The sequence below is a fragment of the Eriocheir sinensis genome, chromosome 41 (genome assembly GCF_024679095.1).
Source record: "Eriocheir sinensis breed Jianghai 21 chromosome 41, ASM2467909v1, whole genome shotgun sequence".
NCBI lineage: Eukaryota > Metazoa > Arthropoda > Malacostraca > Decapoda > Varunidae > Eriocheir > Eriocheir sinensis.
This window is the reverse complement of record NC_066549.1, coordinates 15,772,647-15,797,646: the sequence shown is the minus strand read 5'-3', so window position 1 is coordinate 15,797,646 and position 25,000 is coordinate 15,772,647. Positions and strand designations below refer to the sequence as shown.

At 38.9% G+C, this 25,000-nt stretch overlaps 3 protein-coding genes across 5 annotated transcripts in view; all 3 read left to right on the top strand.

Moving 5' to 3' along the window:
• The window catches only part of LOC127009735 (uncharacterized), a 38,185-nt gene extending 34,190 nt beyond the window's left edge, over positions 1-3,995 (top strand). Inside the window, exon 5 of the mRNA XM_050883113.1 lies at positions 3,564-3,995. Coding sequence (XP_050739070.1) covers positions 3,564-3,713 — 150 coding nt within the window. The 3' untranslated portion in view covers positions 3,714-3,995. The remainder of the gene's footprint in view (positions 1-3,563) is intronic.
• A 3,110-nt stretch (positions 3,996-7,105) lies between these two features.
• Positions 7,106-25,000, top strand: part of LOC127009733 (uncharacterized) — a 79,939-nt gene continuing 62,044 nt past the window's right edge. The window contains exon 1 of the mRNA XM_050883111.1: positions 7,106-10,099. The gene's annotated coding sequence lies outside the window, so the exon portion shown is untranslated. The remainder of the gene's footprint in view (positions 10,100-25,000) is intronic.
• Positions 15,051-21,915, top strand: LOC127009731 (uncharacterized). Of its 3 annotated transcripts, XM_050883107.1 has the most exons (6): positions 15,051-15,408; positions 17,024-17,676; positions 18,998-19,165; positions 19,338-19,499; positions 20,083-20,112; positions 21,027-21,915. In XM_050883107.1, the coding sequence occupies exons 2-6, from the start codon at positions 17,250-17,252 to the stop codon at positions 21,641-21,643; spliced, it is 1,404 nt and encodes a 467-aa protein (XP_050739064.1). In that variant the 5' UTR covers positions 15,051-15,408; positions 17,024-17,249; the 3' UTR covers positions 21,644-21,915. The 3 variants fall into 3 exon arrangements, with proteins under 3 accessions (XP_050739064.1, XP_050739066.1, XP_050739065.1); XM_050883109.1 differs by lacking the exon at positions 17,024-17,676; XM_050883108.1 differs by lacking the exons at positions 15,051-15,408; positions 20,083-20,112 and having other exon boundaries at positions 17,025-17,676.

Genomic DNA, 25,000 nt, shown 5'->3' with positions numbered 1-25,000 from the left:
AACCGCGACAGCTGAGAGTGCATGTTGTACTCCGGTGGCGCATATCACGGTTAACGTGCTAAGTTCTGGTGGTTGTCTTTAAAAATGAACAATGATTATGCAATTCTTAAATCTGAAGAATGGTTAGCTCTAAATAAGACCCTCAAATCCTCTTCCCTAATTTTAAGTCCCTTATCACTTGAATGATTCCTAATTACTGAAAAAACAGGGCTCACTAGTGGCTTACTGGTTCTATATGCTCAGATATTCTAATTCTTAGGTTCCTGCATGTTGAACCCACATACCCAATTTGGCAATCAGGACAACAAAATGAATAAATAATATCTGAACACAAATGGCTGGGCAATCTGTCTTTATATTTAAACAACGAACCAGTCGTGTTAGAATTTGTAAACCTAGAAGACAACTATGGGAAATGCTCGTGAAAAAGGGCTTGCAGCTTTTTCCTAATTTGATCACTAAAATGTCCTTGAAGTGGCAATGTTATATATTTAATTTACTTTTTCTCAGTTGACTTCACTGGTTCTGGTGCAAACCTATTTGACGGAAAATGTTTTAGTCTTGTTTGAAATATATGTAGTGGGTACTCATTTGAGGTGAACTACTGTCTAAGTATTAATTTCTATCTCAAAATCAATCTAAGAGGAACAGATGTATGTCCTACATATTAGTGCTTTGATTGCATTTACTTTAAACAGTAATAGCACGAAGGACATGTAATTCTGACGTAACCCAGCAAACGTGTCTTTCCTATACACATCCCTGACAAAGACATCCTCAACCTTCTTAACAATAATATTCAGAAATGGTAACTGGTTGTCAGCTTCATGCTCCATTGCAAGTGAAATGTTACTATTTTTTAAATTTAAGTAATTTAGAAATTGATGTATGTGCCCTTTTTCTTTAACACATTCCATGCGACCTGACCCACTTGTGGGTCAGGTGGTTTATTCCCTTGTTGCGGCTTGACCCACCGGTGGTCATTTTGACGCTAATTACTATCCTTATCCAATATAGGATCCACCTATCAATATTTTTTTTGTATTAAAGCTTCTCTTTCTATGGATAAGGCATTAAAGAAAGATAATCAATAAAAATAATATTGTTTGTTGACCATTAAACCATATCAATTTTACCTTGAATTGAGACTATTATGAAATATGGTAAATTACATTTAATTGATCTTATTTTTTTTTTACTTTAGTGGTTGAAAATTATTTTTTCTCAAATATCCCTTATAGCTTTCCATCATAGAGTATTAGAACCGAAGTTATGGCCAAAATGACGTTCTGTGCGACCTTGACCTTGATTTTTGACCTCTGACATCAGGCCATCAAGGTGCATCATTTGGAAGCATTTGTTTCAAAATTTGATGAAATTTTATTTTTTGGAAACTTTGACTTTGGGCAAACTTTTTGAGGTCAAGGTCAAGGCCATGCAAGGTGCATCTTTCCATGAGCTAAAATATGAACCAGGTCGGAAGGCTCTACGATAATTAGAACCGAAGTTATGGCCAACATGACGTTTTGTGCGACCTTGACCTTTGACATCCGGCCATGTAAGGTACATCATATGGAAGCATTTGTTTCAAAATTTGATGAGAATCTTTTTTCTTTTAGAAACTTTGACCTTGGGCAAACTTTTCGAGGTCAAGGTCAAGGCCATGCAAGGTGCATCTTTCCATGAACTAAAACATGAACCAAGTCTAAAGGCTCTACGATGAGGAGAACCGAAGTTATGGCCAAAATGACGTTTTGTGCGACCTTGACCTTGACCTTTGACAAAAAATTTAATGGGTTCTATTCTGGATAAAGACGAAGCTTCCCTGAAAAATTGGCTGAGATATCTGCAAAACTGTGCACAGGAGACTGTGACCTTGACCTTTGACCTTTGACAAAAAATCTAATGGTTTCTATTCTGGATGGACACAAAGCTTCCCTGATAAATTGGTTGAGATATCCACAAAATTATGCACAGGAGACTGCTCACGAACAAACTAACAAATAAATAAATAAATAAATAAACATACCGACCCGACCGAAAGTATAACCACCTCCAACTTCGTTGGCGGAGGTAATAAACAAAAGATGTGCATTCCCATATTTTGAGTTCATTGATTTCCCTTCGCATATTAGCCAGGATGTTTCACACTGAAACAATCCTGGCACATGAATGGACTACCCTCACAGCCAGCACAAAAGGTTGACACTTTCTTTGCTCTTTTTGCTGCAATTTTCCATCCTTCATTCAATGAGGAGTCATAATTTGAAGATGGACTGTAGAATTCACCACAAGAATCTTCCATCACCAGAGCCATATTTTGGAATGACACTTCGCCTTTTTTGCGGTAGACAAATTGATGGGTTCCATTACCAGTAAAAGTAGAATTGGTTAATTTACTGTATTGAACAACTGTAATAACAAATCATATATAGTAGCTTATATTCATATATATGCACAGAGAAGCCATCTTGATGGCCTGCCCCAAAATGGGTCAGGCCGCAACAGATTCATAAAACATTATATTGTTGCGGCCTGCCCCCATGTGGGTCAGGCTTTCTGCTGGTGCAATTATGCTCTACAAGCCGCCAGCATAACTCCCACCTCTTCTCTGTCCGGTGGCTACCGGCAAACTGGAGATATTCACATTCAAAATCATCGCAACATCATGGCGGCGGGGTTGCTGCCAGCAGCAAGATATGTGTTAAAGACCAAAAAACAATTGTCAGCATTTCTATTATAAATATATTGTTTGGAAGATATGTGGACGATTGTTTTTTGTCTTTTTAAGAAAAAGAGCATATGATCAATTTCTAAATTACTTAAATTTGAAACATAATAACATTTCTATTACAGTGGTGGTAGTGTACAAATGAATGCTTCTTTGTATAAAAATGTAATAAAGATATGAAACAAATCATAAAAAAACGCTAACTATAAACAGCTGTTCAGCTGTGTTGGCGAAGCGGTAGGGTGGCAGTGGTAGGGGCTCATTTACATGGGGCAAGTAGAGAGGCAAGTCAAGTGTGTAAGTAGCCTGTTCTCATTTTTAAAAGGCAAGTAATTATGGTATGTGTTGATTACATGTAGCAAGTAATCTGAGTATATATGTACATTCCTCAAACCACCTTGCAGGCATTGCTGAAAGTATTAAAACAACAATTAGCACTAAAAATTTGAAATAGCCAAAAAGCATGTGTTCTACACAATGCGTGGCCTGCAACTGAGCTTGGGAGGAATACAACCAAGTACGTGTTCAAACAGGCCAAGTAAGTGGCAAGTAGCTTCTCAGTGATGGGCCTGGGGGGTGGGGGGCAATTAAGTTGCCTCAAAACAGAACTGCTGGCTATTCACTTGCCTTACCCTGTAGCTTGTCTCTTACTTAACTTGCCAAAAATTCTCAGCAGATATATTCCATTTGTTTCATTGTCTTCATTTCCAACAATGAGTATGAACTTAAGATCTTTAAGTGTCTCATACTTCAATAATCATGTGAAGAATATTGTTTTTATAGGTTCTTGTATTGCATGAGCTTGAATTTATGGACTATAAATGTGTTGCAGGACCTTGGGTATATCGAGGTGTGTGTGGTGAGCAAGCGGTTGGCATGTGGAGATGTAGGGCCTGGAGCTATGGCTGATCTTGACAACATCATCAATGCTGCAATGCAGGAGCTGCCTGGTGCTCAGAGGATCTCTCACGGACCATTTTAGTCAGTTAGAAGGAATATTTTGCTTCTCAAGTACGATGAGTGGATAGTTTAAAGTTGTTCTGAAGTTTCAAATTATTGGATTGTAAAAATGTCATCATTGTAACAATAGCTTTTCATGTAAACCAATATTTTAATACAAATCTGTATTGAACATGGTTGTGTATGTGCACAAATGTAAATATCTTATTATTGGTTGAAGAGCAATCAGGGAGTATCAGGAGACATAATCTAGTAATTTTTAGAATGTATAAAGTAAAATAAAGTTGAAGATGTATAAATTAAATCAATGTTTAGGTTGAATGAGAAGACTTTGCACCAAGCATCTAACAGATGAAGAACATTGGTCTGTCTTCCATTCTCACCACAATGGGTCCTCCCATTCATTCTCAACACTGTAGGTAGTTTTGTTTATTCAGGAACTCTTAATTTAGCATATGCAATGGAGTCATATAATGTTTAGGGTTGTTGATTTTTTATTTTAAAAAAAGATAAATAAATTGGATTTTTTTATTTAAATCAGATTTTTTTTTTTTTTTTTTTTTTTTATCACGGTAATGAAAATATTTAAATTAATGTAAACCTCTATATTCTCTACATTAGTTTCAAATACTTGTTGGAGTGTTCTTGTATCATATTCCATCATCATAAGTAACCTGGCTGGCTGTTTGAGCCAGTCCTAAAACTGACCAGCCGCAGCCAGCTAGCCACTGGCTAGCACCACACCACAACTTGTCTAGTCTCTTAACAGTCTAACCAGCACGGGTGGGCACCGTTAATCAAAAAGTCAACTTCGTTAACCGTAAATCCGTTAACTAAAAAATTAACCTCGATAACCGTTAATCAGTTAATTCTTTAAAAATGTAACGGAAGTTATCGATAAATCGTTCACGTTAATTTTTATTATAGAAAATTATTTTCTTTCAATTAACACTAATGGTAGCGCTATAATAACAGATACTTACGTTGTAACCGTAATAGCTCTCCAGAGTGAAGTGAATCCTCTTTCTACCGGCACTTCCTTTTACATATAGCACTGCGTTGCATGCTATGGTGCAATACCTTTTATACATTGCGCTGCATTGCATGCTATAGTGCAATACCTTTTATACATTGCGTTGCATGCTATAGTGCAATACCTTTTATATATTGCATTGCGTGCTATGGTGCAATATCTCATTTGTTTATTAACCCGTACAGTACTGGCTGATTTCAATATTTTTGGCTTGCCCAGTACCGGGCGTTTTTTTTTTTTTTTTTTTTTTTTTGAGGGGGGCTGAATTCCATGTGATGGGAAAAGTGGAAAAAATAAGAAAAAACATATGTCATAGACCTACTTTTCGCAGGAGAACTCCATGAAGTGTTACCACGGTGTGGCTGGAAACGGCCCCTGTACGTGATCGATGGTTTATGGAGGATTTGACAAGTGATAGAGGCCAGGTAGCCCATTTTTGTTTCACACAGGTGTAGAATTCTCCAGAGAGCACCATTTCAAGGGGTATAAGTGTGGGATTTTCAGAATTTTCAGGACATTAGAATTTCATGTTACAAAGGTGGCTCAATATAGCCTATATCCTCCTCATCTGGCACATAATCCTTGTCCGAACCAGAGTCTGAGAGTACTCCCACGTCTTCTACAGATGAGGAAACCTCAAACTCACTGTCTATCGCCATATCGCAAAGGAATGGGCCGCCGAGACATTGTTTACACTTGGTCTTGATCTTGATCTTGATGTCACAGGTGGCTTGTGATTCCTCCCCAGCTTGGGTAGTGTTGCCAATGCTACAAACGCACTCGTGTAGTGTTGCCATTGTCTGCAGCAGTCTCTGTAGCAAAAATAAACCTGCTACATCGACTGTGACAGTGTTTAGCAAGCCTGACGTGTATACGTGTCGCTAGTATTTCCTGCAACCATAGGGGCTGACGTGTATATGCGTCACTAGTACTGTACGGGTTAAAGAAACTTTATATGATCTATTAACCCTCTCGCGCACGATGACGCATTTTACGTCATCAAAGGGTAAAAGGTCCTGGCGCACGATGACGTGAAATGCGTCATAAAACTTTAAAAAATTGATTAGAAATAAAGTTTTCAGTGAAAGTGCGTCAAATTTGGGAGCGTCATTTGTTGGGATAAGCTTCTTAACCCTTTCGTTGCTAAATGCTTGCAGCGAGCACTAGCGTAACTTGCCAGTGGTGTTAAACGCTCGCTGCGAGCTCCAGTCGGACTCAAATTTGCCACATATGAGAGTGATCCAACGCTATTTCTTGCCCCACAGCATTGCCAAATCAGTGGGTTTTCCACTAAATTTGGTGAAAAATTATATCAGCCTAGCGCAGAAAATCTACGGACAAGCAACTGGTGGATGTTGTTGTCCATTATAGCAGGATTTTTGCATAGCTTCACCTATCACCTGACTGATACTTTGACCAAATAGTTGTAAATTTTACAGTTGCCAATACTGCCCTGCCAGCACCCCATCATCAAGAGATCTACTCAATAGTTGCCTTATGGCTGACCGTCGCGCACATATAAATGTATGTCTTCACAGGCAACACCCCCTGAATATGCCTGTACTTTCGCACGAGAGGCTTACATTACCGAATCATATAGATCTTGGCCTCTTCTTTACAATGGTGTTTTTGTTTTTAGCTGTGATGAATAGTTTTTGAGATACAGAGGTTAAAAGAGTGAGCACTAACGTCACTTGCTGGCGGTGCTAAAAGCTCACTGCGAGCGCCAGTCGCACTCGCAGCAAAAAACACCCCCTGAACGTGCCTGTACATTTGCAGGAGAGGCTTACATAACCGAATCATATAGATCTTGGCCTCCTCTTTCCAATGGTGTTTTTGTTTTGTAGCTGTGATGAATAGTTTTTGAGATACAGTGGTTAAAAGAGATCCCCATCCCCCGCTGGGGTGCCCGAGCACACCTGGGGGGATAGTCTCGTTGCAAGCGCTCAGCAAGGAAAGGGTTAATGGTAACATATGGCAACCTTTCTAAGGAGCGTAGATGAGGAGCTTTGAGCGATTTTTATTTGTTAGCCTACTCTGACGGGAGAGGAAAAAAAATACAGTTTTCTCGGTGCAACACGGGAACTAATAGGCATATGAGGATTTTGAGGATACCATAAGAATCCTCACTAAATTCCACTTCAAAACATATTTGGCTAAAAAAAGTTGGCCCACAAAATTTCGAGCTAGCAAGTGGGGAAGAGTTGGTACTTCGGATTTATTGTCTACAATACTCTATACGGAGACTTGAAACAAGTTTGTATTGTTTATATATATATATATATATATATATATATATATATATATATATATATATATATATATATATATATATATATATATATATATATATATTTATTTGTGCATGTTCTAGTGCAAGTCTTAATGAAGCCATTGATACCAAATTTATTGGGGTACGATATATCTGTGAGGGTAAAATACGTCCGGGAATGTTGAGTATCGCGGCGGCAAAAAAAGGCCGGTCGGGCCTGAGAAATGCATGATGAGTGGAACAGAAACTTATTGGAAACTTACGGTGCGCGAGAGGGTTAATTAGGGTTGCACCGATTAATCGGTAAGTAATCGGAAATCGGCCTAATCGGCCACTTTGCCGATTAATCGGTAATCGTCATTTCGATCGATTAATCGGGGCCGATTAGTAATTTTTTTTCTCTTTTATAATACAATGTACATAACACAATATTAATAATGTTAATGTAAGGATGGTGATGTTACCAAAACTCTCATACCTTTCCACAGCATTTATTTCAAACAAGTTCCTATGCAAATGTATATTAGGTAATTAAAATTGATATATAAAATTATGATATGAACTGAAGTACCGGTAATTGCTTCAACTTTAAAACTAGAAAAAATCAACATATTACTTTATATTACAACCAAGAAAAATTATATACCTATTTCAACTTGGTTTGTACAGTAATTGAGTAATATCATTCACCATGCCTGCCGTGCATAAGAAAACAAATTATTGTAATATATCATGAAAAGTATGAAACTAGACAAGTGATTTTACTCAGTACTTTAAGTTAAACACTCTTAAATTGTAATGTAAAAACATTAATTGGGTAATATCCTTCACCATGCCTGCCGTGCTTAAAACAGTAAATTAGTAGAAGACTTGAGAGATTGATAAACTTTCTGTACACTACCATTTCTAGTAGCATCTAGGATCACCACAAGAATGAGAAAACTGGCAAATTCTAACATTTTAAAACCAGGGTGTTGCCATAAAGCAAGGCTAACTTATAAGTAACAAATTACTAGAAGTATTTGTTCTCCATACAGGAGATAACAGTTGGGCAGTTAACAAAGTTGTAAACATGTGGGTTACAGTATGTCTTTAACTTTGTGGTACCAGTGTCCAGTAATTAATGAAGATTCATCACATTTACAATTTGTAGCGGTTTCGATAAAAAGACATACAAGAGCGGTGCAGTTTACTGTACAAAGTGTACAAGGAGACGGTGTGGACGTGCTGGCGGTGAGGTGGATTCTGGCCAACCCACGGCACAGCTCAGCAGGTCTCCTTGCGTGGGCTCGAGCTCCGTGGCAGTGTACCGAGACCTCGGTGGTGAGAGCTCGAGCTTGGTGAGCAACGGTTTGGAACCCCAGTGATGTGAGCCGCCACAAATTTATAAATAATTGGCCGATTATTGGTTACCGATTAATCGGTAATCGGTAATCGGCCAAATTGCTTATCGGTGCAACCCTACTATTAATAGAAAATAATTGCTTAAAGGGAGGCGCCACCAAAAATGGATATTTTTCACTTTTTTGGCCAAATTTTAAAAGTCACTCCAAAAGATTGCTGAACATGTCACACATTCCCTGTGAAAGTTTGGCAGTTGTACGACAATTCTTTACCTTTCAAATAAATAGATTTGAATTACTAATTTCGTGATCCCCTACCTGCAGACACCTCCGTTTTCTGTAGAATACTCATATATGTTTCATTTTGCCTTCTTTTGTCCAATTTTTTCCACTTTTTTTACAAAAAGCGTGTCATCATGCATCTGGCAAAATTCTAGTGGCAGCCAGCAAGACTCGGAGGGTGTGGTTGAGTGAATCAATCAATTAGTCACTTAATGAATTGCGAGGACTCCTCAGAGGTACACTTGTACTTGTATTTTGGCAGGTTTGGAAGCTCAGGAAAAGAAAAGGAGAAGCCCAAAAGAAAACAAAGTGACGAAGAAGAAGAAACGAGAGGCATCCACAGAACACTACAGCCCAGGAGATTTCTAGTACACACACACACACACACACACACACAGGAAAGGCCGCTCATGTGTGACAAACTTGCTGAGCTTTTACTCAAGAGTGACGGACAAATTACAGGAAAGAGACATATGGGTGGATTGCATTTACCTAGACTTAATGAAGGCATTTGACAAAGTTCCACATTCAAGACTGCTGTGGAAACTAGAAAATAAAGGAGGATTGAGAGGGAAAATGAAGTGCTGGATGGAAAGCTACTTAAGAGGAAGAGAGATGAGAACCGTGGTTAAGGACACTAGATCGGAATGGAGAAGAGTGGAAAGCGGAGTGCCCCAGGGGTCGGTTTCAGCACCAGTACTCTTCCTAGTCTATATTAATGATATGCCAGAGGGAATAAACAGCTACATGAGCCTGTTCGCAGATGATGCTAAACTGCAAAGACATATAAGAAACAGTCAAGACTGCAAGGAGCTGCAAGAAGACCTAAACAAGATTTGGAAATGGAGTCAGAAATGGGAGATGAAATTCAACATGAAGAAATGTCATGTCTTGGAAGGAAAAAGTGTACAAAGACCAAAATGGCCATATAAAATGGGAGATGGTGAAATATTAATGAAAGTAAATGAAGAGAGAGACCTGGGAGTAATAATGCAAGATTATATGCAACCAGAAAGTCACATAAATCGGATCTTCGGTGATACATATTACATGGTGAGAAATATAGGCATAGCATTCTACTACATGGACAAAGAAATGATGAAAAAATTAATAACTACTATGATCAGACCTAAACTAGAATATGCGGAAACAGTGTGGTCTCCACGTATGAAGAAAAACATAATAAAACTAGAAAGAATACAGAGGATGGCAACAAAAATGGTTCCAGAACTGGAGGGACTGACATATGAAGAGAGACTAAAGGAAATGGACTTGCCAACACTAGAACAAAGAAGAGAAAGAGGAGACCTAATACAAATATATAGGCTATTGAGTTAAATGGAAGAAGTAGATAACGAAAAATTGCTACTAAGAGAGGAACCTTCCAGCAGGAATACTAGAGGACATGTAAAAAGTTGAGGAAGGGAAGATGCTCAAGAGACATAAAGAAATATAGCTTCCCACAAAGAAATATAGAGGTTTGGAACAGATTGAAGAAATAGTATCGGCAAAGAGTGTGCAAAGTTTCAAGGAAAAGTTGGATAATTATAGATACGGAGATGGGACCACACGAGTGTAAGCCCAGGCCCTGTAAAATTACAACTAGGTAAATACACGCACACACAGGTGCCAATTATGATTATTATTTTTGATATCATTCATTGTCATTCATCAATACAAGTACATAGGTATCTAAGTTGTTTTTTATCCCTGTAAAATCCTCCAAAAATTATAACTTTGTACGCTAACTGGATCTATACACAAAATAGTTGATATCTCGAAAGAGTATTTTTTGTACTTTGGAGAATAACTTCATTAGCTGTGAACATAATTAAAAAAATCAAATATCTGCTGAAAGATGAGTGAATGGTAAAAAAATTGTCCGTCTGATTTTTTAAAAACAAGAAAACACTGCTGATATGATTTATTGAAGGTAAAAAAAAAAGTGGTAGAATTATGGGACACATAAAATGGTGATTTTGGTAATTTTTTTGCACAGGAATGGTGAGGCATATTAAAAAATTGAACGTACAATTTTTAACTAGTGGTGTTATGAGTAAAACTACCCAATACTGTACATGTAGAGTGAACATGCTGGCCCCCATTTACATTTTTTAGCTCTGCTCTTATTACAAGTAATAAATTTCGTTTGTAATTTTTTTCCTACAGAAGCACGAAAGCTATTATGCTGATATATGCAGATCTTATTGCATTTACCTAAGTCTTCAAAGAAAAAAATACCTTAGAACAATTGAAATAAAATTAATGTACCCTCTGCTAATACTAGGCGGGACCTCCCCTTAAATATCGAATACATAAAATATCATTTTGAACTCACAATTCGAAGTTTGATTGAAAAACTATTTATAATAATAAGTGGCATTATATCGGGGTTGAAAGAATGATGCATACATTATTAAATATGCTAAGACTTTACATTTGTATTTAAAATCTGAAAATAATAGAAACTTTTAAGGGGGGCGGATACGAGGTATTTTTCGAGGAATAAATTTAAAATTGGATAAGTAGAGTTTTTTTTAGCTCAAAAGGCCCTTGAAAGGGTAAATTGTTGTGTGGTGGAGTTTTTTTTCGTAAAATTAAAACTCCTCTCCACTGGAGACCATTTTTAAATGTTCCGCGCTGTTGCGTCATAGCCAGACACACGCGTCAACACATGCAGTATCATTCGATGCTTGTATATACGTAAAATTGCATTAGAATATTTTTTCCTCAGTAAATTTTGCCACTTGTGATTTTCATATTCCGCAGGGCCTGCTGGGCTGGGAGAAGGGAGGAAGCGGGGAGCTGCTTGGCACAGTAGTGCCTCACGCGACACAAACGAGCGAGGTGCGTTGCAATTTTCCCTCCACTCTAGCCAAAAAAAAGTCCTTACAAATGATTTTACAAGTGCAAGGCAACCAGAAAAAGCTACAAACACTGTTCGAGAGACAGAATTGCCCAGTACGGTCATGCACGAACACCTTGACCTTCTGACACCCTCACTTTTGATTGATTAAAACTTATTTTATAAAGGGGGACCAGATTCCTTATTCTCCAGTAAGTCAACAAGGTACACACAATAATATGTGAAAATTTCATACCAATCAGATAAATACAAATGGCAAGACAGGAGAAATGGAAAAAAATCTTTAGGAGCCAATATCTCGAAAAGTAGTTTTTTACACTTCAAAATATTTCACAAAATCGGTAAAATGTCTGACCGACTTTTCTTAGGTATCATTTAAAACTACAACTAAAGGACAATTTTTGCCCGCTTTAAAATTTTGAAAAATGCCAAAAGAAAATGGGAGAGTGGAGAAAATTATAAGTGACAAAAAATTGTAATTTTATTTTTTCGAAAACAAAACAAAAAAATATAAAAATTTCTAGCTGGGAAATGTAAATAGGTAAACAAAGTTTCTTTGGTATTTTTTTCAAAGAGATTAACTGAAAAATAAAGTCTGTAAAACAAAAAAATAAATAAAAATACGGTTTGTTTGAGTCTCTCCTAAACTTCACCCGAATTTAATGAAATTCACAGAATATCATACTGTTACACCTACAAATAACATACTAAAACTTCAAAGCTATTGGACGAACCATATGTGCAGGAGGACCCCCCCGTAGCCGCCCCCCTTAAACGTTTGCCGGTTTTCATGAATTTTTTGGGTTAGCAGACTTGAGTTGATGGAAGTTAAATGTAATGGAAGTTAATTAGTCCAATAATGATTTCTAAAGTTAACTTAAAAGTTAAATCGTTAACGAAAATGTTAACTTCGTTAATTAACGATTAACGATTAAGTATCAGAAAAGGCTGTGGATGATCCATGTATGTATGTGCAAAATTGTAAAGTGATTCTTTGAAAACTAGGGGTATATATTTCAAATATTTCCTTTACTGCCTCTTCCTATGGTTGGTGTTTTTTGTCCCTTTTAATAGCTTTTCTTTAGTTCATTAATTTGAGTGTTGGGAGGGGCCCAAGACTATCTACATGCTGTCTTCATGATTGTCCATCAACCGGACTCCAGCGAAACTCTCTAAAGAGGACCAAGTGAAGCTCAGGTGTGTGTGTGTGGGGGGGGGGGGGGTGATTGGCCTAGCAAGATGGCGACACTATAAAACAGTTGCCTGCGCCACCAATTGGCTTGGATCAACCAAAAGAGTAAAGATGGGGGCATATGCTACAGTTGAGTGTGGCCGCAGTGCTCATCTCCATGGCACTGGCCCTTGAGCCATTGGTGGGAAGAACCCATCACCCCAGGACAGGGTCAGCGTGACATCCGGGTTACCACAGTTTACCTTCCCCAGGTTTCCCCAGGTGCCCATTTATCGACCAGCCTGAAAGGGAGGATGAACAGCTGGGTGAGCAGCACGCTGACCACCCTGGTCGGGATTCGAACCCAGGGCTGCGGATTCGTAGCAAGACATGCTAACCACTAGATCATGGAGGCATAAAAAAAAAAAAAAATCCAAGGGGTGAGAAACGTTATTTGAGGTCAGATTTAAGCATCTTATGCAGCCGTTGTCAACAAGATGAGAAATTCATGTTGTAAAATGCTTTTGAAACCATCACTCTGCCTCAGCAAATACTGTTACAAAGGTGGTCAGTGTCTTGTTCTGCTTTAGGACACACCAAGGCCCGTACCCTCGAGAGCTATTAACTTTTACTCTTAAAGTTACTATCAAAGTTAATATAGTTTCAAATTATTAAAAGTAAAAGCTATTCTCGTCAACTTTGAGTGTATAAGTATTAGCAAATCCTTGCTATATATTCTTCTTTACGGCGGGCTCGTTGCTAAGGACGCCTCCGTGCAAAACGTAAACATCCGGCATGAATTATAAGTAAATATTTCAAAAGAAAAATAAAGAAAACATGTATAAATGCACAACAAAAACATAATAAATTTCAAACACAAGAAAGTATTGAGTTTTGTGGCAGATAGAAGCAGCCTCAAAGTATATATAATACTGGCCCGAAATGTACTACAATATTATTGTAATATGGTATTTTTCCCCATGTAAATAGAGTTAACCTGGGGTGTTTGCGCAACCAGTTATATATGTATGTGGGTTTCTCATGAGAGAGAGAGAGAGAGAGAGAGAGAGAGAGAGAGAGAGAGAGAGAGAGAGAGAGAGAAGGAAGTACACAAGAGAAGGAGAAAAGAATGACGAGTATGGGAGAAAGAGAGAGAGAGAGAGAGAGAGAGAGAGAGAGAGAGAGAGAGGGGGAAGAGATGGGTGTTGAAACAAAGAGGCCTGTTGTGCTCCCATATCTCCCCTACAATCTGTCGTGTTAACAAAATTCAGAGGTGTCAGGGGTCAAAACGGTATCGTTGCCAAAAGTGGTCAATCTGCCTTCTTTTAATTATTGCGGGAGAACGGTAAATGTTTATAATGGAAATAAAATGCCAGTGACCTTATATTGATATTGGAGGCCTACCAAGGAAATCTCAGGTCCCAAGCAGGCCTAACCTGCGATCAGTTTGTCACTCCGTGACGTCACACCAAGACGTTTTGGGGCCGAGACTAATGCCCCTTCCTCGCCCTAGGTTGTGGGAGCGAGCTCATTCTCACGAGCGACATCGCCCCTTTCAGGTGAGGAAAGAGCCGTTCACGGTGTTCAACTCACTTTGGCTATAATACTTTACAACTGAGACTGGGATTCTCACGAGCGACATCGCCCCTTTCAGGTGCGCCAAAGGCAAGCCTGACAGATGGGAAGCTGGGTGTCGCCCAGACCAAGGCCAACGTGCAGCAAGAATGGCACTGAATGCACCAAGGTTTGCAGCAGTAGAGGCTCTTAGGGGGGACATGGGATGGAGCACGTTTAGGGAAAGGCTAGTAAAGGCAACCTTGAGATATAAAGTGAGACTGGAACAAATGGAGGATGCAAGATTAGCAAGGAAAGTGTACTTGTGGAGTATAAGAGATGGCAAATGGGCGAATGATAGACAGGAATGTTATGCTAAGTAGGTGGGTGTATCGACCCATTGAAGATAGACAGAATGTGTTTGAATGGAGAATAACAAACAGAAATGGAGAGGGGTTTGAGTGGGATGTAAGAAAGTGGAAGAATGTGATAGATATGGCAGTTAAAGATGAGGGATTGAGCAAGTGGAAGAATGAGATGGAAAGAAAGGAAACTCTCGACTGGTATAGGGAGAAAGAGGCCCCAAAGTGTGAGGTGTGGTATGAGGGAAGCCTGGGAGGTGATCTTCTTTTCCGTGCTAGAGCGCAGTGTCTGGATGTGAATGCAAGGAACTATAGATGGTCTGAGTCCCGCAGCAAAGTGTGCCAGATGTGTGATAGGGGTGTGGACGAGACTGTGCAGCATGTAGTGCTGGAATGTAAGAAGTATGACAGGGAGAGAACGAAGATGATGCATGTGTTTTTGAGCGAGATGGGACGTGGAGTAAACGGAGACAGGCGCCTCATTCTGGCGCCCGACGCATCTGATTGGCTGTTCAGCAGCGCGTCTGTGATTGGTTCACTTCGCCTCCCATCTCTCTCTAGCTCTCGATGACGTCATTTGTAAACAAAACCTGGCGGGATATCATAGCAGAGACTGCTCAACATAGACTCATTCATTTCCCGGCTAATATCATTGTCTCCTTAGACATTTACATTACTCCACATAGTGTGATGCAGTGCCTACACGTTCTACAGTAGTAATACCACCGCGGCACCGCCACAACGGTAGAGAGGGATGACCTGATGCCGCTATCCCGACATGGTATACCTCCACCACAGCCTGTAACAGTGGCTGTTCATCTTCACCCACACCTGGTAAGAATGATATCATTTTGTTTCAAGTGGGGATAGACAGGGTATGAAAGAATTAGTGGAATATAAAATCAGTCAAGAATGTATGTAGTAAAACTTATAACATGACTGGCTGACAGCCTTGCTATATGCGTTTTCTTTACTTATTACCACCGCAATTTTAGTATATGTACCGCCGAAGCAAATTAGGTAGGAATAAAAATAGCAAGGCTGACACTTGTGCATGAAACTTTGCTGCTGTAGGTACTTCCGCCAGAGGTTTCGCCACCTATAGGTGTTCGATCGCGCATTAGTTTCGGTACCTAATCATCTCATTTGAATATGCTAATCCCGACTTCATGAAGATTAATTTATCTTGAATCAGGCGGGGGTAGTGGGTGCAGCCCCCCACACGCAGGAGAATGTCAGATTTAACTGGTTGAGGATAGCCTTAGTTTAACTGGTTGGAGTGCGAACACCAGCTGGTGACGAAACCTCTGGATAGCCTTCCGCCCCGTCCCCTCGCTCTAGCCTATAATTATTAATCCCACCTGTCATCCCTATCTGTACTCTCATACAAGCGACTTTGGTTATACTATATAACAAGTCCGCGTTACTTACAACAATAAAACTTATATAATCATTACAGCACACTGAGGCCATGTCGTAGATGCAAACATTTTTAGGGGGACGTGTTTAGTATGGCCGTAATAGCTCCGGGAATGTGCTGCGTCTCACGTTTTTCTAAGTCGAGAGAGAGAGCTCTGTCGTAAATGAATGTAAACAATACACGATTTTCTCTTCTTGGGTCTTTTCCGTTTGGCGTACAGCGCTAAAAAAAAGGTACTGTGACGTTAGGTTAGCTTAGGTTAGGTTAGGTTAGGTTAGGTTAGGTTAGCAACCTGTCGGGGGGGCCCAGGGGGGCACAGCCCCCCGGTTAGGTTAGGTTAGGTTAGGTTAGGTTAGCAACCCGTCGGGGGGGGTCCAGGGGGGCGCAGCCCCCCGGTTAGGTTAGGTTAGGTTAGGTTAGGTTAGGTTAGGTTAGCAACCTGTCGGGGGGGGTCCAGGGGTGCGCAGCCCCCCGGTTAGGTTAGGTTATCACTCATATATGCCTCCCCCCCCAAAAACCCCGATTCCCCACAGTTCCCCAAGTTTGCTGGAGGGATTGGGGGGGTGTGGGTAGAGAATGGGGACGCGGACTTATTATAAACAATTACCGCGACTTTTAAAGGAAGGTACCTACCTAGTGACTCAGCACTTCGTACATGTTTACTTAACAAATTCCAGTCGTTCACCACTGTCTGTGAACCACTATCTACCTATGTGTGTCCTGCATCTAAGTTTTTCCAGCTTATACCCATTAGGTACCACTAGTCCTGTCCTGGCTACTAATTCTTATTACCTTTTTTTTTTTATCAGTGTTTCCTTTATTAATTCCTTTTACCCAGTATCTTGGCCTTATTTTTAGCTATAATACACTATTCCTTGGGGCGTAGGTCACTACTCACTTGAAGTCCCAAGTCCCTCACACTATATGACCTCCCTATGGTAGTGCAATTTAATGTGTAGTCTACAGGCCTATTACCTCTACCTACCTACCTTTACAGAGGTTTCGCCACCCGTAGCGTTTGCACAACAGATCCACATTAGTTGACCTGTTGGATGGTTCTACTGCTCCCAGCCTGGCTTCCAAAGCAGTCAACCTTACCAGGACCTTCTTACAAAGTCCAGCCATCTACAACAAAGGTCCACATGTAACCTGAAGCTGTACCCGCTTACTCCATCTTTGGGCTCTAGAGGCTGTGGTGTCACAGCCTGCACAGCCACACCAAAACTCCAAGAAGAAGAAGAACATTGACTTAACAATGGCAGGACTGGATAATCACAGTCAAAGTAGTACTGTTATGAATCCTCACGCTCATGTATTCGTGAAGTGTAATTTCTGCAACAAAGACTTCACCAAAGACTGGAGCAGGAAAAGACATGAAAAGAAAGTTCATGGTGTAAACACCACAGACAACTATGAAGTGGCAGAGATAACAGTTCCTGATGCTTCAAAAGTGTGCACTTACTGTAATAAAGTTTTTTCCACCTCCTGTAACAAACGAGCTCATGAACGTCGACAGCATGGTGTGAACCCTGGCCCTGTATCCCATTCAGATGGCCCAACTATTGTGCAATGTACAGAATGCAATGTGACTTTTGCTACCCTTACTGCTTACAGGGAACACCTTTCTTTAGTCCATGACATTGAGATTCACAAAGCTCAGCATGAGTTTACTTCTGAGGAAGGTAAGCTGCATTGGTTAAGGAAATGTGGTTAGTTAAAGTAGCTATTCATAATTTAAGAAAACTGACAAACTGAGTTGGCATTATCCTCATATGAGTTATGACCAGAGATGGGCAGTATTGTATTTTAAAAGCATTTAAATACATTTTGTATTTGAAAATTTTATTTTCAAATACAAAAATTTTACAGTATTTAAATAAATTTTGTCAAGGTATTTGGTATACTTTTTTCAAATACATATTAAAATACGTTTTTTATATTAGTTTTATAACAGGCAAATTTTGTGCAGTCACAAAATTGACTTGATATCGTCTTTACTTGTCTAGTCCTATGAAAATCCAAGTTAAGTTGCCCTGTCCTCCACAAAACATGACATGTCCCTTATCTGATGATTGTTGCTGGGCAGAGTGTCACACGTAAAAACATCAATTGGTATATTTTGTAGGCCTATGGCCCTCTACCAAGTTTTTATGATAATATTAGTCATGTTAATATTAAACAGGGACACATCCAGGGGGTAGTTTAGGCCGGCCCCGGGCTTCAACACTCCTCTCTCAGCAGATCCTTTGTGGAACAGTAAAAGTATGATAGTGGATGGTAGGCTTGTAGGTGGTAAAATAGATGTGACTGCAGTACAGATAATTAATTTTAAACGTCTAATGAGGAAGAAGACAATTGGGGAAGCTACTGTATCAAATATGGGTATGGGAGCAGGTGGAAAGCCCGCTTGTGTGCAGAAAGAAGTTGATAGTGCATTAGTAGAGAAAACAATATCTAGGATAGAAATGTGGTAAAACTGCAGGTATGTATGGATTAGCCCCATAATTTTTTCTATGGAGATGTAGTGGTAGGGTGGACATCATATATGTGTAAACTTGTGTGGAGGCAGAAAAAAGTTCCGTGGGAATGAAGGAAGGCAATAATTGTGCATTTCTACAAGGGTAAAGGTAGTGAGTGAGTGCAATAGCTATAGAGGGACTATAAAGTTCAGTGTACCTGGGAAAGTTTTTGGGAGATTACTGATCGAGTCTGATCTGAGTCTATGGAATGTTCTAAGAATATATGATATAGGAGGATAGTTTTTGGAGGCAATTAAGACATTTTATAGAAGGACACGTTCATGTTTGAGGGTGGATGGAAAGCTTAGTCAGAGATTCGACATAAGAGTGGAAGTAAAGCAGGGATGTGTGATGTCACCATGGCTGTTTAATGTATTTGGATCGTTGTATGAGGGAAATGAAAGCCAGAGTGGGGGAATATAGGAGCAAGTCTATGTAGGTGACAGTAGTAAAAAAAAATACCAAAACAATTAATTCTCCACAGATTTCTTGAGATGGAAAGACTGTATGGAACTGGACATTGGAGTCAATTACACGGCTCATTCTGGACCAAAGAAATCATGTGATGGCACCAAACAGATATTCTACTGTCGAAGATCAGGTGTTCAGTCAACGAAGATTTCCAGTAAGAGTCGTGCAGAAAAGAGCCAAGGTAAATAATCTTGTATATGTAAATGGATTAATTAATCTCAGTAATAAACCTTACACTATTTTTTATAGGTGCTAAAATGTGGGGTTACCAGTAATGGGCTAGAAAATTAAGTCCCCTTGTTCTTCCCTCACACACCTAATTATTTTATTTTTTTTCATTTTAATTCTAACAGGTACCTGTAAGATGGGGTTTTACTGCACCTCATCAATTGAAGTTGTGAAGAAGGATGAAAAGATTTGTGTGACCTTTTACTCTGACCATCGTGATCACAACCTTGATTTTAACAGCCAGGTTCACATGACACTTCCCAAGAGTGAACAGGATAAGATTGCAGGTCTGTAATGCACATTAATTATCTAGCTAGAAAATAACAGTATATATATAGGTTGTCCCATGAGTTAAGACACATGCTTACTTTCTTGCTTTATCAAGATATGTTACAAGTTGGATCTCCCAAACTCGGCATGGCTTGGACCAGAGGCGTGCCGAGTATTGGAAATCCAACCTGTAATTCAGGTTATTCCATGACAAAAGCAATTTATGTATGCTCATTTGATCGTTTTTGCTTCATTTGCAAAAAAAGGTCATGTTATACTTGAGGTGAGATGGTTTCTTGTGGAATCCGGTTATGACCAACACGTAAAAGTGGGGAAAAAAAGTGTAAATGAAACATTTGTTGGGATTTTGGACACCACGCTGACGTGAAATTGCGTAAATAGAAACCACAGTAATCGAGGATACCTATATATATATATATATATATATATATATATATATATATATATATATATATATATATATATATATATATATATATATATATATATATATATATATACAGTGACACCTTTTTGGCGTCATAGCTTAACCCTTCACTCCTGTATATATGAAGATATTAACAATGCCTTATGTTTTAGCTTGTGATGAAATCATCATATCTGCAAAGCGTAAGTGTAAATTTTCTTTTATCTCAACATGTATTTCCTTACCTACCACTCAAACTCATAAGCCCCAGTACATTGTTATGCTTATGATGATTATAGTGCATTTATTAGCAGACATGGGGTAATCATTATCTGTGCTGACAGTGGACCTCCAACTTGCCAAGAGTTAGAAATCTATTGTATGAGTATGTACCTTATGAACTATTAATATTGTACTACATTACTAATAAATACTGCACATGCATTTCGGCACTTTCTTTCAAAATGTTGTGGTACAGTATAAATTGATATTATTCATATCATATTTAGTAAATATGGTAAACGAGTATGAAATGTGCAAGTTCACCTTTTAGCTCTTCCTATAATCACGACTGTAATTATGATTAATACAGCAAGTAATTGTAATCATAATCAATTACATCTAATTTTATTGTATTCTTAATCGTAATTGTGAAAATATGAAGTAATTATAATAGTCATCAATTGCATAACATAGGTAATTGCCCCATGTCTGTTTATTAGTATTTACAGTAATTTCTGCATGCTAGATTATTTACCTTTGCTGCTGTTGTAACTTTGGGCTATAGGAGCACACCTCTCCTTGATCTTCTGGTACCAGGGACTCTGAATGTTTTTGAATCCTAGAAACGCCCCTACTTACAACATCATCCATATAGATACCAATTTATTACAATTACTATAATAATTTCCATTTCTATTACAGTTAAGTTTGCAGGAATGAGTCAAGGCGGTAGCTGGCCTGTTTTCAGTATCTAATTATCATAACTGCCTCTAAATCTATGTAGCTACACTTCTTGTACGCATGATCAGAGACAGTGATTGAGTTTAACTAATGCCAGTATGTTTTACATTTTTATAGCTTATTTTTCTTTACTAAGTAAGATATTTCTTTCCAGGTATGATTACACAAGGGATCGAACATGACATAATTTTGGACAGAGTGCGGGAGTCAGCAGGCAGTAATCGAATGTCTTTCTTAGAAAACAAGGATATAGATAATATTTGTGTTAGGTATGGATTGAATAAAACCCACAGCAGACACTCAGCCAAACCTAAGGTGTCAACAGAAGAAATTAATATGATTCATGATGTAAGTAATGAGGAAACCTATGATAGACAAGTTGTGAAATACCAGGAACAATTGAAAAACAAAATTATGTTACAGCTTCTCCCAAAATGTAGTGAAAGTAAGGACCTTCAAGTTTTGAAAACGGCTAATAGCTTGTTGTGTAAGTTAATTGCAACATTAGATGCTGGCACGAGTTATCCACCAAACAACAGTAACTGGCCTGTGGATGTGACAACTGTTTCAGAGCCAGGTAATAAAAAGTGTGTTAAGCAAGACCGGTTGTATTCGACAAGGAAGAGAAAACGAGAAAATATAGGTATGTGCTTAAAAAAGCCTAGTTCAAAAGCAAGATTAATAATTGGGGAGAGTCTTGCAAAGTCTGAGTCTGATGTAAGTGTTCCAGTACTATCAGAAGGTAGAATAGACGATGAACATAGTTATTGAGGTATTAAGGTCTAAGGTGTGATCGAAAAATGTGTCAAGTTAAAGGTGTACCTATCTCATGTCTTTCTACCATAGTCCACAAATTTTTCAGTAACCCTTTGTATTAAAAGCAATGCTAGTGTATCAAGGTAAAAAAAGTAGATGCTTTTGTCTTATGTATTGAATCCTATGTCCACTGAGTGGTCTGTTTACTTTAATGTTTGAGGATTATTATATTAACCAAAGCTGGGTATACTTGTATGTAGTATGTAATTCTGATATGTGTCTGATATGTGGTTTTGGCACTGGCCAAAGGGAAAGGATAGTGTCAAGGAAAAGTCGTAGATGCTTTTGTATTATGTATTGAGTCCCATGTCAGTGAGTGGTTTCTTACTTAAATTTATTTTTGAGGTTTCGGGATTATCTCAACCCAGGCTCTACGTACTTGTATGTACAATGTTATTCTGGAATGTGTCTGATATGTGTACTTTGCCTCTGGCCAAAGGGAAAGGATAAAACAACCTATTAAAAATGAGCATGTCAGGATTGTCATCGTAATTAGCAAAAGTTTTTGTTACATAAGGAGTTTGTAAATATATCATTATTGATGACGCCTTGTTATAATTTACCCCTATTATGCACAACTTACCTCTCCCAGCCCCACTATATCTTCTATTTCATACACCTAGTTCATTCGGTAATGTATCTTCCATCTGTTTAGGTAGAGGTGTATGTGTGCAGCACGCCTTAAATAGGGAGAAATGGAGAATGTGCCAGTCACAGAAAAAGAGGTAAGTATTAAGTATTTCAACACCCTCTTTCTGGACGAAACTAATTTTTACGGTAGATTTTGGCTTGTTTTTAATTAATCCACCACTTGTTTTTGGCGCAAATCAACCAAATTTTTTTATTCCCCCAGAAACTAATGTGATTTACACCAAAATAACTAGTAGATTAATTAAAACAAGTCAAATCTACCAGAAAAAATTAGTTTCGTCCAGAACAGACAACCAAACCTAACCTAACCAACCTAACCCAACCTAACCTAACCAACCTAACCTAACCCAACTTAACCTAACCTAACCCAGTGTGCCCTCTGGCTTTGATGCGGGTTGATGTATCGCTGCCGACTTCTGATCGCTAAAAATGCAATTAAATTTTAAAAATTCTGTGTCGCCATTATAAACAGAGTGCGCCTTGTCAATATGGGGTTCAATTTACTCGTAATAAGGAGCTCTATCTCATGAGGTGGGTAAAAACACCACGAAGAAAGTGGTGAAGTGCATAATGAATACCGAAAATGGGGTAGTGATAGGTGAACAGGAAAGTTAGGTTGATAAAGATTTTTAGTATATGCCTGGGGACAGTGTTATGTAGGCATGTAGAAGTGGATGGTGGAACAAGGACAGGGGATGTAAAATGTAGGAATGTTTTAGAAGCACTGGGTAGGATTTTAATGTTTCATGGAGGTGAAGAGGGACGTAAGTAATAGCATCATTTTGCCAACATTACCGTATGGATCAGATACATGTTCATGGAATATTGCACAGCAGTCAAGGTTGCGGGCTATGGTAACGAGTTATTTGAGAAGTGCATGGCTAATCTAAATTTGTGAGCCAGCTGAAATTAACTTTGCAGGGCTGATTAATTTATATCCTTATGAACTTGACTTACCTAACCCTACGGCGACTTTTACTTAAAACTCCAAACCTCTGTTTACTTAGCAATAAATGGGTTCCAATTGTAAGTCGGCTTATGCTTTGTATTCAAGGTCTGGACACCTTTAAAGAGGGCTTCCCAGTGGTTTCGCCACCTGTAGGTATTCGAACCTTAACCCTAGATAGGTATCGCTATTTTTTTGTTACGTAAAAGGTATCATGGGTCCGCGCGGACCCACGGTATAAAACTATAGAAATTGTACACAAGAACTTCTTTTATTGAGCTGCAATAGTATTAATTTGATAATACAACCATTTTAGAGTCAAATGATATAAAAATAATCCAAGTTCCTTGAGAATTATATTTACTGTAATTAATTTTGTGAAAATAAGTAATAAAAAAAAACAAGTTCACATTTCAAAGAACTGAAGGATAACAAGGAAAACAAATATAAAAACAAGGGTAAATTCCTTTTATTCAATAGTTTTTTGAAAAAAAATACTGTCATTCTTCCTTTTGAGAAAAAAAACGATGTCCCTGGAACAAATGAAAAAGACCAATTAGGCTACCTGTATTCAATGAATACAGGTAGCCTGTACCATTTGCAGGTACAGGAAAAATCTTCTGAGGCTGGAGCCTCCTGGGATGAACTTTCAGTCCTGGGTTCTCTGTTCCCATTTGTTGACGGGGCTTGAGTGTTGTTAGTGTCTTGAGTGTCATCGGAGTTTTGGGCGTCAAGCACAGGCTGTGAGACAGTGCTTTCAGCTCTTTTCTTGGGTAATGGCGTTGGCATGCGAGGCAGTAATTTTCTTTTTGCAGAACGATGACGTTCTGCGTATTGTGAGGGGCCAGGATCAGGCATTGTTGATGGGCCTGCAACAGGTGACAGGTCCACATCTGACATATACTCCTCAAAAACGTGTGGTTTTTGAGGGGTCACGGTATAATCCATTGTTGTGTCAACATCATGACGGTGACATCACCCTCGATGTTTAGAGTCACATCATTCAGGAGTTCCTGGACTGCCTCGTCTGATAGAGCTCGTCTATTTGCCATGATGTGTTGCTGCCAATCTGCAAAAGAAAGAAAAAAAAATAGTATTCAGTAACATGTATAACGACAACCATATTATTCATAGCATTATTCAAACATCAGTAAACATATATAGCCTCATATAAGGCCATAAATTCCCATACATAATATATAGCAAGTACTAAGAAAGTATGTTCCATCATGAGTCATGAGGTAAAAGAATGTAACATAGACGGAATTCGTGGGTCTGCCCGGCCCCACTGTGCCTACCTTACGGGGACAATAGTGAGTGAGGGAGACGTATGTCCTCTCTCCTCGAGATCTTCATCCTCACTGGCTCTGGAGTCGCCGCCAGCTGCTGCCTCGTCATACTTTGGGAAATAGAGCGGGATATTCAAAATGTAGATAAGCCGTGGGTCCGCGCGGACCCAGCGATACCCATCTAGGGTTAAACTGTTCGCTCCCTAGTGGATTCGCCCAAGATAAAAAAAGGTTTCGCTACACTAAGCATCCCTTAAGACCTTACCAGTCGATAACGCCCCTAAATAGTTGCTAACATCGCTAAATAGTCACTAACGCCACTAAATATTCGCTAATATCACTACAAGCAGTCATTTATACTGAAAGTTGCACTATTTGAAGCATGGGTGACGAATCATCTGGGTGTGCCCCCACCTGTTATACTTG